Genomic DNA, 17629 nt, shown 5'->3' with positions numbered 1-17629 from the left:
CTAGCCAACATCACCAAGAACCCGGAAGAGTTACCAACCGCTAGTCTTGTTACATGGTACAAAAACCTAATATTTTGCTCTTCTTGCACTGACTTTAATTACTTCAGACTTCATTCTAATCTCTAAGGTCCTTGCAAAAAAAAAAAGCACATAGGATTTCAAATATCTAGGTCTCTATATGTTTATCAGAAGAGCTTTAAACTTTAAAACCAGCCATATGTCTGGTTATTTGAGATTAGAGACTGAAATCTTTTCATGTGTATTTTTATACACATGGAAAATTTTTATATTTATTTCTCTTTCTGTGATGCAGAATAACTGTACTTGGCCTAAAAATAAAACAATGACTCCTCCAAAATCTCAACTGCTTTTATGTTTTCTTCCATTCATTTTTCATTTACTGGAGTGAAATGTCCTTGCCTGTAACCTCGAATCCACCAGCTTGATTGATTTCAGAGGGTGTGCTGGAGACCCACCCTGCCAAGCAGAGAAGACAGATCACCAATAAGCTGGCACTAATGAAGCCACAGTAGTCTAACACTGACCATTACATTCTATGTCTACCTATTCAGATTTATTTGTAGAGCCCACTATAGTCCATTTCATTAGTTCTAAAGAAAGGATCACATAAGCTTATGTTTAAAACATTTTAGACATACCATTATTAAAAACCATCATTCTACAGTTACACATTAACAATAATTGCACCATTTATTAAGATGATAATAATTTAAATGGTACTACAGAAAGATAAGAAAAGCAGACATTATCCTAACCAATTACCTACCACACAGAATGGCTTTGCCATCCTATACACGTGTGTGCTATATCTGGGAAAATCCCTGTCTGGGGCAAGGCACGTGTGCACATGTGTGTGTGTGTGTGTGTCCTCTTGGGAAAGTCAGCTATATCAGATCATCCAGGTTCTTTGTTAAAGCAATAATAATCACTAGAAATTGCCTTCCCTTCCCAAGTCCTCCTCTGAGGATATCATGCACTCCTCCAATTTTTCTTCATAGCTTTATACAACTTAATATTCAGGCTAGGGAAACTGGAAATCTCCTCCAGGTTAAACAACTCCTTAAATCTATCTACAAATTTATTTTCCTTCTCCAACCTGAATTTCATGACCCAGAGGATGACGGTGGTTTCTTTGCACAGATGGTCAAAGGTAATGAGGAGTTCTTCCAGAAATGGATGAGCATAGACAACATCGGCCGCCAGGATGTAGTCAAAGTTGCTGGAAGCCTTGGGAAAGTTCTTGTCTAAAGCTACACCCCAGGAGAGCTCTTTAACCTGAGGCAAATGCTTACATTTCATTTTGGTGTTTTGGGAAATATTATATTGCAGGTTTCCAAGTAACTCAGGTAAATCTGTGGCAGTCACGTGTGCACCTGGGAAACAAAGGACAGTAGGAAAAGTAACCTTCATGGGATAAGGTAAAGCAATTATGTTTCAAGCCACCATGCACTTTGCAATTCTGCACAAATGCTAACCTCATGTCAAGGACTGGTCAGTACACACAGGAGGGAAATCCCTTCAAAATGGATGCTAAGGCACCTTTATGCCTCCCCTTAAAAACAACTAGATTCCCCAGGAACTTCTGCACTCTGTTGCACTTTTCTGTTCTCCTGGTTTTTTGTCTGTCTTGTTTTGTTATTGTTGCTGTTATTTTCTATTTATCTACTTAAAAAATCAAGAGAAAGGGAAATTCAAAGTATTTGGTACCCTCATTGGAACAATCAGATGTCACAATTGAAAGATGAAAGGGTTCTTCACTAAAAGAAGTCCGAGCCCCAGTCATGTGAGACCAAACGGGTGTATATAACACTGGGCATCCTATCGTTGACCAGGAAGTGCTCAAGTGTGAGAAATGGAGGGAGGAGAGAAGACTTTTCAATGTCATTACATGGAAAGTATCAGGACACCCATGTTCATGCCCATGTTTTCGGCTTGACCCCATTATAAGTCTGTCTCTTCCCATTAAGAGATGTTAAAACCTAGCTACAACCCACATATAGTGTGCATACAACCAAACATCATAGACACAGGACAGAATGCTCAGATGAAGAAGATATAAACAATCCCTGAGGTAAAAGTGAATACTGGTGGTCATTGTCAGGAAGAAATCAGAAAGCAAAAACCAATAAAATTTGGCCCTTAAAGTGAACTTTGAGCAGTAGCAGAGGCTGAAAACAATGTGTAAATAAGCCTAGGACTGGCTGATTCTACATCATCAGACATGAAAGCAGAACTGGAAGGAAAGTCTAGTTCAGCCCAGACCAGTTTAGAGCCCACTCTTCACCCAAGATGGCAAGTTTCTCTGGCCACTGACTGTATTTTCTGGAAAATATTAAAATGGGAGGAAAATAAGCATTTCATTGGTAGAATCATAGAGATATGAATCTCTACATTCTAGTGGGGTGGGTGGGTCTATCATTTTTCACAAATCTTTTTAAAATCCCAAGATAAGGAATGACCCCTTCTGTCCCCCGACCCTGCCCATAGGAATAGAAACTATCTGACTATTAAGATCTTTGTGTCTAGAGAGGTAAATATCATCACTGACTAAACAAAGTTTCCACCTTTTGATATTTGTTTTAAGTTACAGGAGCAGACCAAAAGGATCAAACCATAATTCAAAAAGACACATGCACCCCAATGTTCATTGCAGCACTATTTACAATAGCCAGGTCTTGATAGCAACCTAGAGGTCCACTGACAGATGAATGGATAAAGAAGATGTGGCACATATGTACAGTGTAATATTACTCAGCCATAAAAAGGAATGAAATCGGGTCATTTGTAGAGATGTGAATGGACCTAGAGTCTGTCATACAGAGTGAAGTAAGCGAGAAAGGGAAAAACAAATATTGTATATTAACACATATATGTGGAATCTAGAAAAACGGTACAGGTGAACCTAGTTCCAGGGCAGGAATAGAGACACAGACGTAGAGAACAGACATGTGGACACAGTGGGGAAGGGGAGGGTGGGATGAATTGGGGGATTAGGTTTGACATAAATACACTACCATGTGTAAAATAAATAGTAGGAACCTGCACTATAGCACAGGGAGCTCAGCTCAGTGCTCTGTGATGACCTAGATGGGTGGGATGGGGGGCAGGGAGGTCCAAGAGGGAGAAGATATATGTATACGTATAGCTGATTCACTTTGTTGTACAGCAGAAACTAACATATTGTAAAGCAATTATACTCCAATAAAAAATATTTTTTAGTTCTTTTTAATGAATGAACGACTTCCCGAAACACAAATTCTGCTCTTAAATGAGGAAGCCTTCAGGTATAAATCCAATGTGCCTCTGACACTGTCCATACTAAATGGAATGGTGACTTTAGAAAGCAATATCAGGACAGAGCAATCTAAAAAATATATTTGGAGAGGACTTCAAGGGTCTTATATTTCCCCAGCGTTTAGAAAGTTGTAAATTGCTAAATCTTGAATTCCTCTCAAGATTTTAGGGTGGCAGGTGTGCACTTCCGAAAATCAAGGAAATCAAGACAGATTTGGGTAGCACACATCAGAGAAGGCAGCTAAATTAAGGCCATGAAATAGATAACAACAACAAAAAAGATTGAACTGAAGCAGGGTCAGGCATACATATAGACAATCACACATTTAGTTGGAAAAGAAGATGCTGGTGAAAGAACAAGGGATTGCAAAAGAAAAATGGAAATAACTGAGAAAATTAATTGATGGACAAACGCCTAAACTTAGAAGCAGACGTGATTTCTCACACTCTTTCTCTATTCTAACAGATGTTTTTTCATAAAAGCATAGGACTTCAAAACCCAAAAGGAATATACAAGCACTTGGAAATGTTGAAATGGGGCTAAAATTTAAATAAAGATCGTCTGAGTCCGCATAGTCAGTCAGCTCTGCCTATGCCTAGTATTTCACACGTCCTCCAGCAGTCAGGATGCTGGGGTGCACGTCCCAGTTAGCCAGGATAAAAATCCAGCTTCCCAGAAAACCAAATGGGTGGCTTTAACATCAGTCTCCTGATAAAGCTCATTCAACAAATTAAGGGGTTAAAAATAGGCCCAGGTCATAGTAAACTGGATAGTAAATGCAACTAATGATACAGGATCATGGAATTCTCTGATCCCACTCAATCAAAAACACCTGCTTACCAAGTAAACTCGCCACGATGGAGACTAACCCTGTTCCAGCTCCAATTTCAATCACATTTTTGTCAACCATGTTATACTGCTTTACGTTTGTTTCCAGAAAATAGCAGAGAACAAGGGCCTAAGAAAATTCAAAGAAAGAAAAAAGTAGTGCTTGGCAAGTAGTCACAGAAAGTAAAATTAAACTCTATTAGATAAATACCCCACGAACGGTATGATATGTATATGAGCCCATGTGAGTGCATGTGTGCATCCATACACATCACTACAGAAAATTATCCACAGAAGTACATCCTTCAATAGGTTCAACACTTAGGATAGGAAAAGTCCTTGGGGATTGTTGGGGAGAAAAGAGAACTAAGAATATAGAGTTCAGTTACTTAGGCTTGATTATCCTTAAAGGAAGCAATTTCTAATAATAACAGTCATTTTAAAGAAGTGTGTGCGGCTTCCCTGGTGGCGCAGTGGTTAAGAATCCACCTGCCAATGCAGGGGACACAGGTTTGAGCCCTGGTCCGGGAAGATCCCACATGCCGCGGAACAACTAAGCCCATGCGACACAACTACTGAGCCTGCGCTCTACAGCCCGCGAGCCACAACCACTGAGCCCGCGTGCCGCAACTACTGAAGCCCGCATGCCTAGAGCCCATGCTCCGCAACAAGAGAAGCCACCGCAATGAGAAGCCCATGCACGGCAACGAAGAGTAGCCCCCGCTCGCCACAACTAGAGAAAGCCTGCGCACAGCAACAAAGACCCAACGTAGCCAAAAATAAATAAATTTATAAAAGAAAAAAAAAGAAGTGTGTGTTTGGGATTGAGGCAGACAGTGGAGGGAGGGGTTCTGCACCCTTCATAGGACAATTGATAAATAAGTGGTGGCCTTTTAGAATATTCTGCGTGTTGAGACTGAAACAGATTTCATTATAATTGTTTAACTCAAATGGAACGAGTTAAATGGGAAATTAAAATGTTTACTATTCTAAACTTCTGTGACTTATCGTCACAAAAAACTGAAGGTGTAAACAACACTCTTTATTAATGCTACAAATCAGAAATAGAATTCATTGGTAAAAGCATCTTCCCAATTTCGTGATTTCTAAATTTTAGTGTTGTTTGAGGTCACAAAAGAGAACCATGGAGTCTCCTTTCTCCTTCCAAACAGTATATAATAACGAACAACACTGGATGAGAACTCATTGAAATGCAGCAAACTTTGTATGAATTCATACCGATGGCCAAACAATAGCACCGTAACAATCCATGGCTTCAGTAATCCGAATCTCATGACCAACGAAATGAAATCCCTCCCAGGAGATGGCTGTTACAAAAGCTGGAACAAAACACCTCTGCATGATCTCTGCAACCACTTTCCTGTCATCATCAGCTTCTCTGTTCTCTGAAAGGAGGGGAAAAAAAAAAAAAGGCAGTGGTTGTGGTACTAAACCATAGCAAAGGAGAACCTGATGGAGGTGCAGCATCTCTACTTATGCTAAGTTGCTTTTGAATAGGCACTGATTTTAGGTGCAACATAATAATAGTAAGGTAAGCTATTTGAAAATAACTCTTAACAGAAGCTAATATTTCATACATCAGGATAGCAACATCCTTCTGATTTTCACTGAGGTTGAAATCACCATTAGACATTTCTGCAATGCTATGTGAAATAAACAATAACTGATATACTTTTTTAAAAAGCAATGTATTTTAAAGGCTACCAATCTATTCACAGAGCAAAAGAAAGATTGGTGATGGAATCTAAGATCTCAACTATTCGTATTGGCTACACGGTGCGATTCCAGTTATTTGAATAATGGAATAGTAGCAGATCTTTTATGACCTGCCTTTATCCAGACAAAAGACATTTGATACCACCCAACAATATACCCTTGTGTTATTTTATTATTACTTATTTTATATTATTATTTGGTGACAACTCATGGCATCTTAACATCCACAATATTGCATAGGTTTCATAAGCAACATCAACCACCAATTACTGAGCACACACTTCACAGGCCAGACCATGGTAGATATGTATATAATATTTCTCGAAATTTTTGCAACAACTTTGTGAGGTAGGCATTACTATTTGCACTTTTACAGATAATGAAACTAAGACTCAGAGGGCTTTGTCAGCTTGACCAAGCTCATGCAAATTGTAAATGAAGGAGCCACAATTTGAGCTCCTTTTTGGTTGCTCCAAAGCCCCTATCTGCACTATTAAAAAGCTATGATATAATTTTTAAAAATCCAGTTGCCTCTAAGAATTCAGAAACTAGTTATGGAGCAAGATACACACCTCTCTCTAAGCCTCCATTTCCCTGTTTGTAAAATGTGAAAGATAAAAGAACCTACATCAAATAGTGTTGGAAGATTTAAATGAGATGATGTATATAAAGTGCTTAGCACTTTGTTACATAGAGTTCAATAAATTATTATAATTATTGTCATTGTAACTGTTATTATATTTTGGTCATGAAACTAAATGATAAAACAAGATCACCACATAAACAAAAATATTGGATTGTGGGGTATTTGATTGAAAATTCTATAGTTACTTGTAGAAGCAGTGAGTAGAATGGTGGTTACCGGGGCAGGGGGTGGGGGAAATGCAGAGATGTAGGTCAAAGGGTACGAAGTTTGTAAGATGAATAAGTGCTGGAGATCTAATGTACAGCACCATGACTACAGTTAATGTGTTGTATACTTGAAATTTGCTAAGAGAGTAGATCTTAAATGTTCTCTCACACACACAAAAAAAAATTAAAGAAAATGGTAACAATGTGATGTGGAGTCTATGTATCTATACATGGAGGATAAATTATAGATTAGAGGTATTTACCGCAGAATGGTGACATCACTGTGAACTGAGAAAGTAAGACTGTTACTCCAAAGAAGGGACTGGGAGCTTAAAGATGAAGAGGCTTCTTTGAACAGCCCTAGTTGGGGAATAATCCAGGAAACAGATGAGGTTATACATTAGAACACTCTGGCACATTTTCCCATGTCTTCCTCCTTTTCTAGTCCCTTACTAGCTCCTCCTTGCAAGAGAGGAGAAGCCATTCATCTGATTAGCAGCTTAAAATGTGGATTGGACCATGGTTTTTCCTAGTGTGAGGGGTAGCTGTGCCTTAAAATGTCAGCCTTCGTGTGCTGATACCCCCTTCCCACCTCCCTCATGAGGTAGGCTGAGCTGGGCAAAGTCTTGCCTGAGAGAGAACTTAACCAATAAGAGTATCTAGGGCTGCAGTCCTTTATTTTCAAGTAGAATAGAATCATTGCTTACATCTAGATGATATGTTAAATGTCTGCCATTCTAAACACGTCTTTCAAAATTCTTGTACACACCTCAAGGCTGAAATTACATTCAGCAATCCCAAATTCATACTTGCTGTTTTGAAATATTTTTTAGTACAAGATATAAAAGATGATATGAATAAATGGAGAGAGGCTCTATGCACAAATGGGGTGACTTAATACTATAAAAATGTCATATATATTCAATACAATATCAATCATAATTCCAGTTAGCTTTTTTAAGAAACTTGATATACTCACTCCAAAACTTAAATGGAAGAATAAACATCCATAAAGAGTTAACTTTGCAAAAGAAGAATAAGAGGTAGAAGAATATTTGCTTTATTAGATATTTAGGTATACCACAAAGCCAAGTAACAAAAACAGTATGGTATTGGTGCAAGAGATAAATGGACCAGTGGGCAAAATAGGTATCTCAGAGACAAACCCATGTAGATGGGGGGGTGGGTTAGCTGCCACATTATATGGAGAAAAATAAAACTGGATCTCTACGTAAAATCTTTTATAAAGGCAGTTTCCAGAGGGATTAAAGACCAAATGTAAGAGGGAAAAAAATTTAATAGTATAAGATGATATCTTTGTGAAAGTAGGGAGGAGAGAAACTTCTTAAAATCTGCAATACCCAAAAGTGATGAATATTCTTATATCAAAAGTGAAGATTTCTATTCTGTGAATGAAGATTAAAAGTGTGGATGAGATTAAAAGATGACAGATGAGAGAAGATCTTCTACAATGTCTAAGACTGAAAAGAGATAATATCTCGAATATACAAGAAATCTGTATAACCTCCAAATTGGCAAGGAGAAAGATAGTAACCACAATGAAAAATAAGCAAAGGAGATAAACTGGCAGATTACAGAAGACGAAACCAAAAAAGCCACAGAGCAACATGGAAATGTTCCAACTCAGATATGGACAAATTAAAACAAGGTATCTCTTATACTCATTAAACTAACAAAAATTAGAAGCTGGACAGTGCTGAGTGATAGGGGGCTTGTGGGGATGGCAGAAGCTCAGGTACCACTGGTGAGAATACAGAATGTTGCAGTCATTCTGGAGAGCAATCTAAGGCATTTTGTTAAACTAAATATACAAATGTCCTACAACCCAGCAATCCTGCCCCCACCCCCAAATTTTTACACAAGTCCTTAAGCGGATATGCGTGAAAATATTTATCAAAGATACACATCAAACACACTAGAATGGTTGCCAGGAGGGAGGTGGAAAAGGAAAGGAAGTAGGAAATGGGTAAAAGAAGAATAGATGAATGGATGAATGAATGAATGAATGAGACAAGATACAGACAGATATACATACAACAGTGGGGCCTTTCTGAGATGATGAACATGCACCATGTAAGTCAGCGAAGGCCTCAAGAGACTTTCCAATTTCTCCACGGCACTGAAGCAAGAACAGGAGCGAGGGGTCTTGAGTCTCTGAGTCCTAAGGGAAGATGTAGTTGTCAAACTGTCCTATGAGCTCCAATAACATCATTTCCTAGCATTTGAGGAATACAGTGGAAAGATGGAGGTAAATTAAGTTGGCCCTTGTTGGAAAATTCCTTCAGTGGCCACAATCCAGCAGGGACATTCAGCCAAGATGATTTCTGGTCCTAAATTCTGTGATCCCTGCACAGAGCCCTGACAGGATCCAGACAGAACCAAGCATTCTCCAAAGGACTCTAATCTCAGTGCGTGCCACAGAGGGGCCCCCTCTACCACCCACTCTATCACCACCACAAACACTGACCTTTGGCAGAGATGCAGAGAAAACAAAGAGATGAAAGATGGATAGTCTTCAGCAAGAGTCACCTCTCCTAATATATTTCACTGTATTTCTCCTTAAACCACGGCACGTATTCACATTCACAGGAAGAGCTCTAAGAACCAAATAATATTGGTAATATGTTTTATTTGAACTTTAACTTTCATTTCACTAGATTCACTTGCCTTGCTAAGATGGGGGGTGGAGGGGCAGCTTTTGCTCTGGAAGTTCTTTAGGGAAAAGCAGAGAACATTAATTGCTTCCTTGACCTTTAGCTGAATGTGCCCTCTGGGGCCTCCTTGCAAACCCCTTGTAAATGCAGCACTTCTTTGACAAGTCACCTAAGGTATCGGGGATTAATAGATGATAGAGTACACTAAATCCCAGGAGCATCTTCTAAAGTTCCAATCATTGTTATAAAAACTTTGCCAGTGAATATCTACAGCTACCACACTGACATCTCCGACTTTGCACTTTCTTTTAGAGGTTAGTTGACCAGATCAGTGCTGCTGTCCCAACAACTACAGTGTAATAACAAATGATTCCTATTTTTTCACTATCTTTCTAAATAAACAGAGCTAGTCTTTTTTTTAAAAGAATGACATCTTTACTTCTATATAGAAATGAGATTAAAAATACACGTGAATATATTACATAATCAAAAATGACTTACACCCCTCCAAAATAATCTTCCAAGAGATTTCAAGAAACAACAGTAACCACTATTAATTGCACATACACTCTAAAAGAACAAAATTCTATCCATCATACATGGTCATTTGAAATTAGTCACACACCTAGGATGACCACATATCTTTTAGAAAACATTATCAGGCTGAAAAAAATTTAACTGACAGTGTTTTAGTATTCTCTTTTGAGTTTAAAGACTATGTAACTCCACTCATTCTGTAAGAAGAGACACTCATAAAAAACAGCATAATTTATAGCAGGAAACCAATACTGAACTTGGTTACTTGAAATAATTTGTCTAGATGTAATACATTGGATTTTAAAAGCAAATGTACACAAACAATTATGTCCATCTTAAAACTTTGCTGTTTTTCAGCATTAACTTCTATTTAAAGATTTTGAGGTAAGAATTTTTTTTTGGCTGTGCCTCACAGCTTGCAGGGTCTTAATTCCCCGACAAGGGATTGAACCCGGGCCCACCGCAGTGAAAGCACCGACTCCTAACCACCGGACCATTAGGGAACTCCCTGAGGTAACAATCTTAACCGTAGTTATTTATTTAAATCAAAAGACAAGTTTAGTGTTTCAGCAATATCACCACCCATTTCAAGGTTGATGACAAGAACCATTGGACAGGAATCTAACAGAAAGAGCTGCACTATTACAAAGGCATCCCTAATGTCACCTTGTTGTAATAACAAGGGGACATCTATGCTCCAAACATAATACACAAAGAGTGGGCCCCTCAAAGTGCATGCTTAGTTATTTGTTGATTATGGGATTGAATCTTGAGAAGGTTAATGAATGAGTGGATATTCTTTGGTTTTTAGGTAAGATTTGAACAGCAACTTTCCCCCAAAATTAACAGCATTATCACACAAAGGAATTCTGAGGTACACTTCTGAAGAATAATTTTTCCATACATATTCTCTGCTTGTTATCTAGTACTTAGGCCTCAGGACAAATAACTAAAATGAGGAAATGTTACACAAAATGTTGGATTTGGTTTCCCAGCATGAAAATCAGAAAACTTCTGATATCTATACCATTAGATAAGAGCTATCCACTAGAATCTTAGAATATTATTTTATTAATGAATTTAGTATCGAACACAAATATTAAAACAGATTATAAATAAAACATAATCAAGAAAGTATTATAATTATGTTGCTCTCTTAGGCTTATCTATTTTAATGCTTTTTTATACATAAAAAGGCTTAACACCATTTTCCTGCTATTAAATCTTTGCTGATAGTGAATAAAATCTACCAGGTGCTCTTGTTCTCCAGAGAATTAAAGGGGTTTCAAGTATGAAGTAAAAATTAGCAAGATTCTGCCACATCACGATGATGTTTTTCTTAAGAGGAAAATTCGACAGTGAATTGATTTCCAAGGCTGGATTGTAAGAAGCCCTCAAAAATAGAGGCTCTGTCTGTATTCTTCTCTTTTATACTTTTAAGGTCAATAACAGCAATAATAGATGGAAGGGTCAAATCACAGAAATACATGAAAAGAAAAAAAAATCCTTTAATAGCTATGACAAGTGAATTCAAGCTTCCATTTGAGGGCTGTCACAGAAACCTGTCTGTGAAATTTAAAGTAAAAACCCCTCAACGAAATGAAAGACACTGTCATTCAATCGAATCTTCTATTCAAAGATGAATGTCATGTGCTTCTTAGAAATACCTAGAGAATTTTTTTTAAAGATGTTAAAGATATTTTCAGATTAGTGAATGGTCACAGGTAAACCTGAAAGCTACAATTCTGAATGCCTCAGCAATGTCAAGGTCTCGAGCCCTTATGTTGAAACTAATTCTTGAGACATTTTCACGAATGTTTTTTGTCTGGATGTCCACGTACTTTCAAGAATAAAAAGAAGCTGTAACTTTCATCACGTGGCTCAAATGATAGCTACAATTACCAAAGAAAGAAAATTCATTTTTTTTACTGACACTGCTCAGGATGCAAGTGGGAAAAAAACAGAACCAAATCTAGTCGTACTCGGAGCCTGCTGCTGGGATCGTACCGGGGAGAGACAACTAAACAGATGCCAATGAAGTGTGATAAGTGGAATAAAAGAAATATTTCTGAGGTGCTATGGCAAGCACCACTGCTTGGTCAAATCAGGAGAAGCATCCTCAAGGAGGAGACATTTGAGTTGAGGTGGAGGGAAGGGGAAGGCTGCCAGGCAGAGAAGGAAGGAAGCAAAGTCAAGGGAGATGCAACACTGCCAGGGTGTGGAAGCCAGCTTGAGAGCCTGGAAGGACCGGGGAGCTGGTGTACAAGCTGGTGCAGAAAATAAACCTGAAGAAAGCAGGCTGGGATCAGACCTGTGGGCAATGTTTACCTTTCTTCTACAAGGTGGACAGGAGCCAATAAAAATCATTAGGACAAGAACTGACACAATCAAGACTGGCATTTGAGAACTGACTTCTGGCAGCAGCAGCTGAGGCTACGTAGAAGCTAATGGGAAGACATAATAATCTAGACAAAAGATGCAAGAGTCTGCAGTGAGACGGCAGCCCTGGGTCTGGGAGCCAAGCGTGAATTTGTGAGCTCTTGAGGCAGTGGTAGACGCCCCAGGCATTTTTGTTTCTGTTTTTTTTTCAAAATGAAAACTCCATTTAAAAATCCTTACTTTTTAAAGCTCAAAGTAAAACCACATGAAAATTTATAAGACAGAAAAAGCCCCAAAATGAGAGTCTTAAGATGAGTCCAGTCCCCGAAGGTCCAAATTTCTAGCTATGTGACCGTTACTTCAACAGTAAATCTCAGTTTTCTCATCTGCAAAATGAGGATGACTAGATACCTCACGGCCTCCTTCCCAGGATTATACTGGGAATTAATACTTTATAAATCTGTAACGGTAAAGCCCCATAGAAGCCCATGCGTTACAGCATTTTTTTGGAAAAGTGATGCCCTCAACAAAGTAATACAAACACACGTGAAATCAAACAGTGCCTTAAAAGACGCAATAAGTGACATTCAAACTTGACATTCAGCCCTGAGTTTTGAAGATATCTGAGGCAGATAATCACGTTTGAGTTATTTTTATTCAATACATGGAACATTTATTAGCCTTATCTAGCAGATACTTATTCAGGTTACTTTTTAAACATGTAAAACGTGTCGATGGATGATTTTCACATTAGTAATTATGCGGCTATAGTACTCCAACTAGTATATTAATATATTAACCCAGACTCTAGTTTGGTATGTTTCTCAAGCAGCAATAGAATTACTCAAACTTCCTTCTTCCTATATTGAGGCAATGTTGCTTATAAAAGCCATATTTTCCATTAATCCAACTCTGTAAAGATTTATGAAGATCCTTGTGAAAGACAGTGCTATCCCTAAGTAATACATTGTACCTGGTCCTGAAAAGAGTCAACTGACTAGTGGCTGGAAATACAAGATCATCCCTAATGAGCAGATTTTAAGTCCAGCCATTAGGCCTCAGTTATACCTAATTCATTCGTTCCCTCATTTACTGAGTACATGAGCACTGTGAATACAAAGACAGAGCAACATATAAGTGGTCAAATAGAGAGTTAACTAGTTAACTCAAAAACAGAAAGAGAAAGCTCCATGCCTCAGAGAGCTCAGCCAAGAATGACCTGAGCCTTGATGACTATGGGTCTGTAAGTCATATAAGAGAAGGCAAGATATGCTGTACATAGGCATCTACATGTGCAGAAGCCCACTGGCGAATGACTCTTGACCAATTTTCCAATTTGGGAAACTCTGAGAACTCGAATATAGGATAAGTGGGGGTCATAGCATGAGATAAAACACTGTGTGTCATGCTAAGAAGTCTCGATTTTATCCTATAGGAAACACTGAGGCACTGAAGAATTTTAGGGAGGAGGAGAATGTGACAAGATGTTAACTTTTAAAAAGTTCATGTATCTGTGGAGAAAGAACTAGAGAGGATAAAGAAAGGTAGCGAGCCCCGGGTTGGGGAAGCCAGTTAGAAGGCAGTTACAACTGTCAAGAGAAGAAATAATCAAGATGATGCTGCAAACAGGGGGTGAGGGGTAGAGAAACATATTAGGAGGGAAAGATCAACGGGATGTGATGGTGATGGGTGTGGGGAAAGGGGAAAGACTGGCATGATTCCAGGTTTCGGGGTAGCCGGAGAAATGATGTTGCCATAAACTGAGATAGAAAGTACAGGCGGAGGGGCAAATCTGCAAAAGGAAAATTATTTTTTAATGCCTCTGGATCTGCCATCTGGCACGCTGGCTACGGAGGTGTGCTGCTTGGATTAAGAGAACGTGCTGCAGCAGGTTCCCCTGGCTCCTCGGAGGCCAGGCTTCCCCTGGGCTGCCTCTAAGCCGGCCCCTCTCCCGCTGCAGAGGACGCTCATCCAGGGGGCAGCTTCTGTGGGCTGACTCTCCGCGGGCCCGCCCAAGACTCTCTCAGAGCTGTGATGCGGCCTCTGCCCACCCGGAGCCTTCTCCTGCTCCTTCCCCCTTTACCCTCCACGGACATTTCCTCCAATAAATCTCGCGCACGTTAAATCCCATTCTGGCATCTGCTTCCTGAAGGAACCAAACTAACACAAGGCAGGATGGAGGACGTCAAGTGAGCAGTTGGAAGGACAGATCTGGGAGTCACTGTGCATGGGAATCACTGCGCCTCGGGTTAGTGCGAACCCGTTCCAAGGCTGCAGACCCTGAGGAGTGCCCTTTATAACACACTGCTACTTGTGCTAACAGCCAGAGAGCCGCCGTTGTCAAGAGTAGGCAACCTAAGAGATTCGGAATAGTTAACGTGGATGAGGTTTTAGACGGTTTAGATTAGAATGCAACATTAGAAACCATAGACAGAGGAATTTTTAGCATCCACTACAGTCCTAACTTTAATCTGTGCATAACTAAGTGACCTCCTATAATTCTTTGGATCTTCAGGCCAGGGTTGAAATACAAGAACTGGGCTGTGGGTTTGCTCCATTCCAAGCACAAGATGACTAAATATAAACAGGACAGGAAAAGTCACGACCCTACAGTACTTGAGAACTGAGTGTTCTACTGGTTAGTGGGAGCCTTTCCAACAAAATGCAATCTGACTCTGCCCCAGTGGCACACACTTAATCCCCTTAGCACTGTGCCTATGAATGTATTTTTAAAGCTGCAGCTGACAATGTAGATGATTAGGGGCTGCGTCTGTTCGTGTTGTAAACTATTTTCTTGTTAGTTCTGTCTCCACCTTACCTTGAACTTCTTCCATAGCCTTTGTAATTTGCCGAATTATCATATGCAAAGTTGAAACCAAGCATTATGGTAATGATAATGAGGACATTTTATTCATAAACTGCAGAGAAACTGCATCTTCATTCAAATCATCTAAATGGCTGGATTCTCTAAGTGATTATGACTTTAAATGTTTAGATTTGCAAAAATTACTACAGCAAAACCGTACATGTTTAAGCCACATAGGCTGCCAACACTGGGCATACACCCAGCTCTCTTGGCCTAAAGACATGCTCACCTAGGTAGAGGCCACCTGGTATGCCTAAAAAAGGCGAAGAAAACAGGACTCTAGTCCTTAGAAAATATCCACAGTGTAAAGGAGAAAGAGAAAGAAGCCAGGATAATTAAATTTGTACTACAACTGTTCTACAAAACCATGGCAATAATTCTTCTAGTCTATGTCAAGAGCATATGTCTGCACTTTTTATCTCAAGACAGTGGGGATAGTTATATTATGTAATCTATGCAAAGTCATACTTGATATTTAGGATGATGTAAAAAACAGTGGGTCAATTCCAAATAATTCCACTGGAAGTAGAATTCAACCTTAAATTCTCCTTACCACAAGAGGTCAAACTACATTATTATTTGCCTCTAATGAATACATCAGAGGGACCATAAGCACAGTCTAGAAATATTTTATAGTTGAAAATCATTTTTCATGGTTTTTTCATGGAAGCATTTGTAAAAACCTTTAGTTTTACATAAAACTATTTTATCTCTCTTGCAATCTTCCTATCTGAAAAGAAATAACCATGAAATCACAATCATATACTTAGTGTATAGCACTTGGGGAAAAATTTATTCCACTTTTCCAGATTAAAAAAAAACCAAAACTCTAAATACCTAGCAAGTCTATATATTTGATTTATTATCTGTCAAAATTAGCTCTAACATATCATCAGGCCTACAGGTATAGCAGGGGACATTAAACATTATTAGAGATAGTTACAGGCTAGCAAACACAAGCCAAGATATAATATGCAATTGATACAAGTCCTAGCTCTCTTTATGACATCAGCGAACACTGCAAAGGTAAACATTTACATTCTGTTGTTTGTCTTCTTAGAATTGGCCAAATTACATAAAGAAACATAAAATAATTTACCTTTTGGAGCTTTGAGATCCATTAAGCGATGAACTAAGGGATGGCTATATATTGATGCTTTCTTGATCATTTCTTGAAAACTAGGCAAATAATACATTAAAATATCAAATGGTAATAATTAATTCAAAATGTGTGTTAAGTGCTTTCATATTTACCTAATAAAGTTTAACATCAAATACAGCAGAGAAAATTATATTAAAATATCTTATTAATAAATCATGATTTTAAAAAGCGTGCACTGAAACGCAATCTATCTAGTACAACCAAAATTCAGGGTCAGAAATTTTAGAAGCTCCTGGAAAAAGAAAACATGTTCTTCACCAGAGACCACCTCAGCTATCATGAAGCAAGGCATCATCTTTATACTGACTAGTCAGAGAGCGATCCTAAAACTTAAGAGGTGATTAAAACATTGGGAGAGAACGGGTTTCATTCAGTGTAGTGAAAACCATAGCATTAATCTAAAACAAAGCTTCCTACATAGTAATAGATGCAGAGTCGCTCTCATCCGTGGTCATCAGCATGTACCCAGGGGCAAATAGCCCAACCACCAAATGGTTTTTTTAAGTAGCTTCTTCTTTAAAAAAAAATCCATACCATCTCAGCAAACACATTTAAAATTAAAGAAATTCAAGTATTTTATGCCTCTCAAGCAGAGCATATCATGTGAATAAGCTTAAACAAGCTGTAATTCCAACTTTGGAAAACAACAATTTGATGTTCTAGGTATCAGTTTTTGAATCATTTAATAATCACTGTACTATCATGAATTTATATTCATTCCTTTCTTCCAAGGCTCCCAAAACACATTTCATAATCAACACGTTTTTCTTCACAATATGCTCAGTAAATCAGGAGACAAATTATTTTCCCTACAGTTTACAAACGAGGAAAATCAAAGGTTCCATGGCTAAACAGTAGCCCAAGTGGTCAGCCATTTTGTTCCCAATTTAGTTTCTCTTCCATTAAAGAAAGCAGTCTTTATGACACGTGCCTGCCTGAAGGTCAACATTTATTAAATGTTAAGTCTGGACATACCTATATATAGGAGTTAGCTGAGTCTCTAGAAGGTTCAAAAGTATCATCCACAACTTTTGCTTTGCTGACGAGACCTCTGATGGTGCCTGAAAGGCGAGCACCAAAGCACGCAGGTTACTACTGTACACACTGGCAGCGAGTCCTCACAGAGGACTAATCCTGACAGCTGCAGCTTCACAGCCTCTGATCATATAGCAGTGCAGTTGGAACGCCCATAAATAAGGGGGTTGAAGAAAGTAAGTAGGCACATTCCATGTGAGCGTCTCGTGAACAGAGCAAGGGCCAACAGGTAAAGTAAAAAC

General features: G+C 38.7%; 1 protein-coding gene across 1 annotated transcript; it reads right to left on the bottom strand.

The window, feature by feature from the left end:
* Positions 1 to 315: 315 nt before the first annotated feature.
* Positions 316 to 17588, bottom strand: LOC308605002 (protein-lysine methyltransferase METTL21E). The gene is made up of 5 exons (XM_081214668.1): positions 17328 to 17588; positions 16290 to 16369; positions 5384 to 5550; positions 4157 to 4274; positions 316 to 1394 (listed from the first exon to the last, which is right to left on the bottom strand). Exons 1-5 carry the CDS (start codon positions 17372 to 17374, stop codon positions 991 to 993), a joined length of 816 nt encoding a protein of 271 aa, XP_081070794.1. The 5' UTR covers positions 17375 to 17588; the 3' UTR covers positions 316 to 990.
* Between the last annotated feature and the right edge of the window lie 41 nt (positions 17589 to 17629).

Source organism: Mesoplodon bidens (genome assembly GCF_964165515.1).
Source record: "Mesoplodon bidens genome assembly, chromosome: 17".
Classification (NCBI taxonomy): domain Eukaryota; kingdom Metazoa; phylum Chordata; class Mammalia; order Artiodactyla; family Ziphiidae; genus Mesoplodon; species Mesoplodon bidens.
The sequence above is the reverse complement of the archived record's forward strand: the minus strand, read 5'-3'. Positions and strand labels throughout refer to the sequence as shown.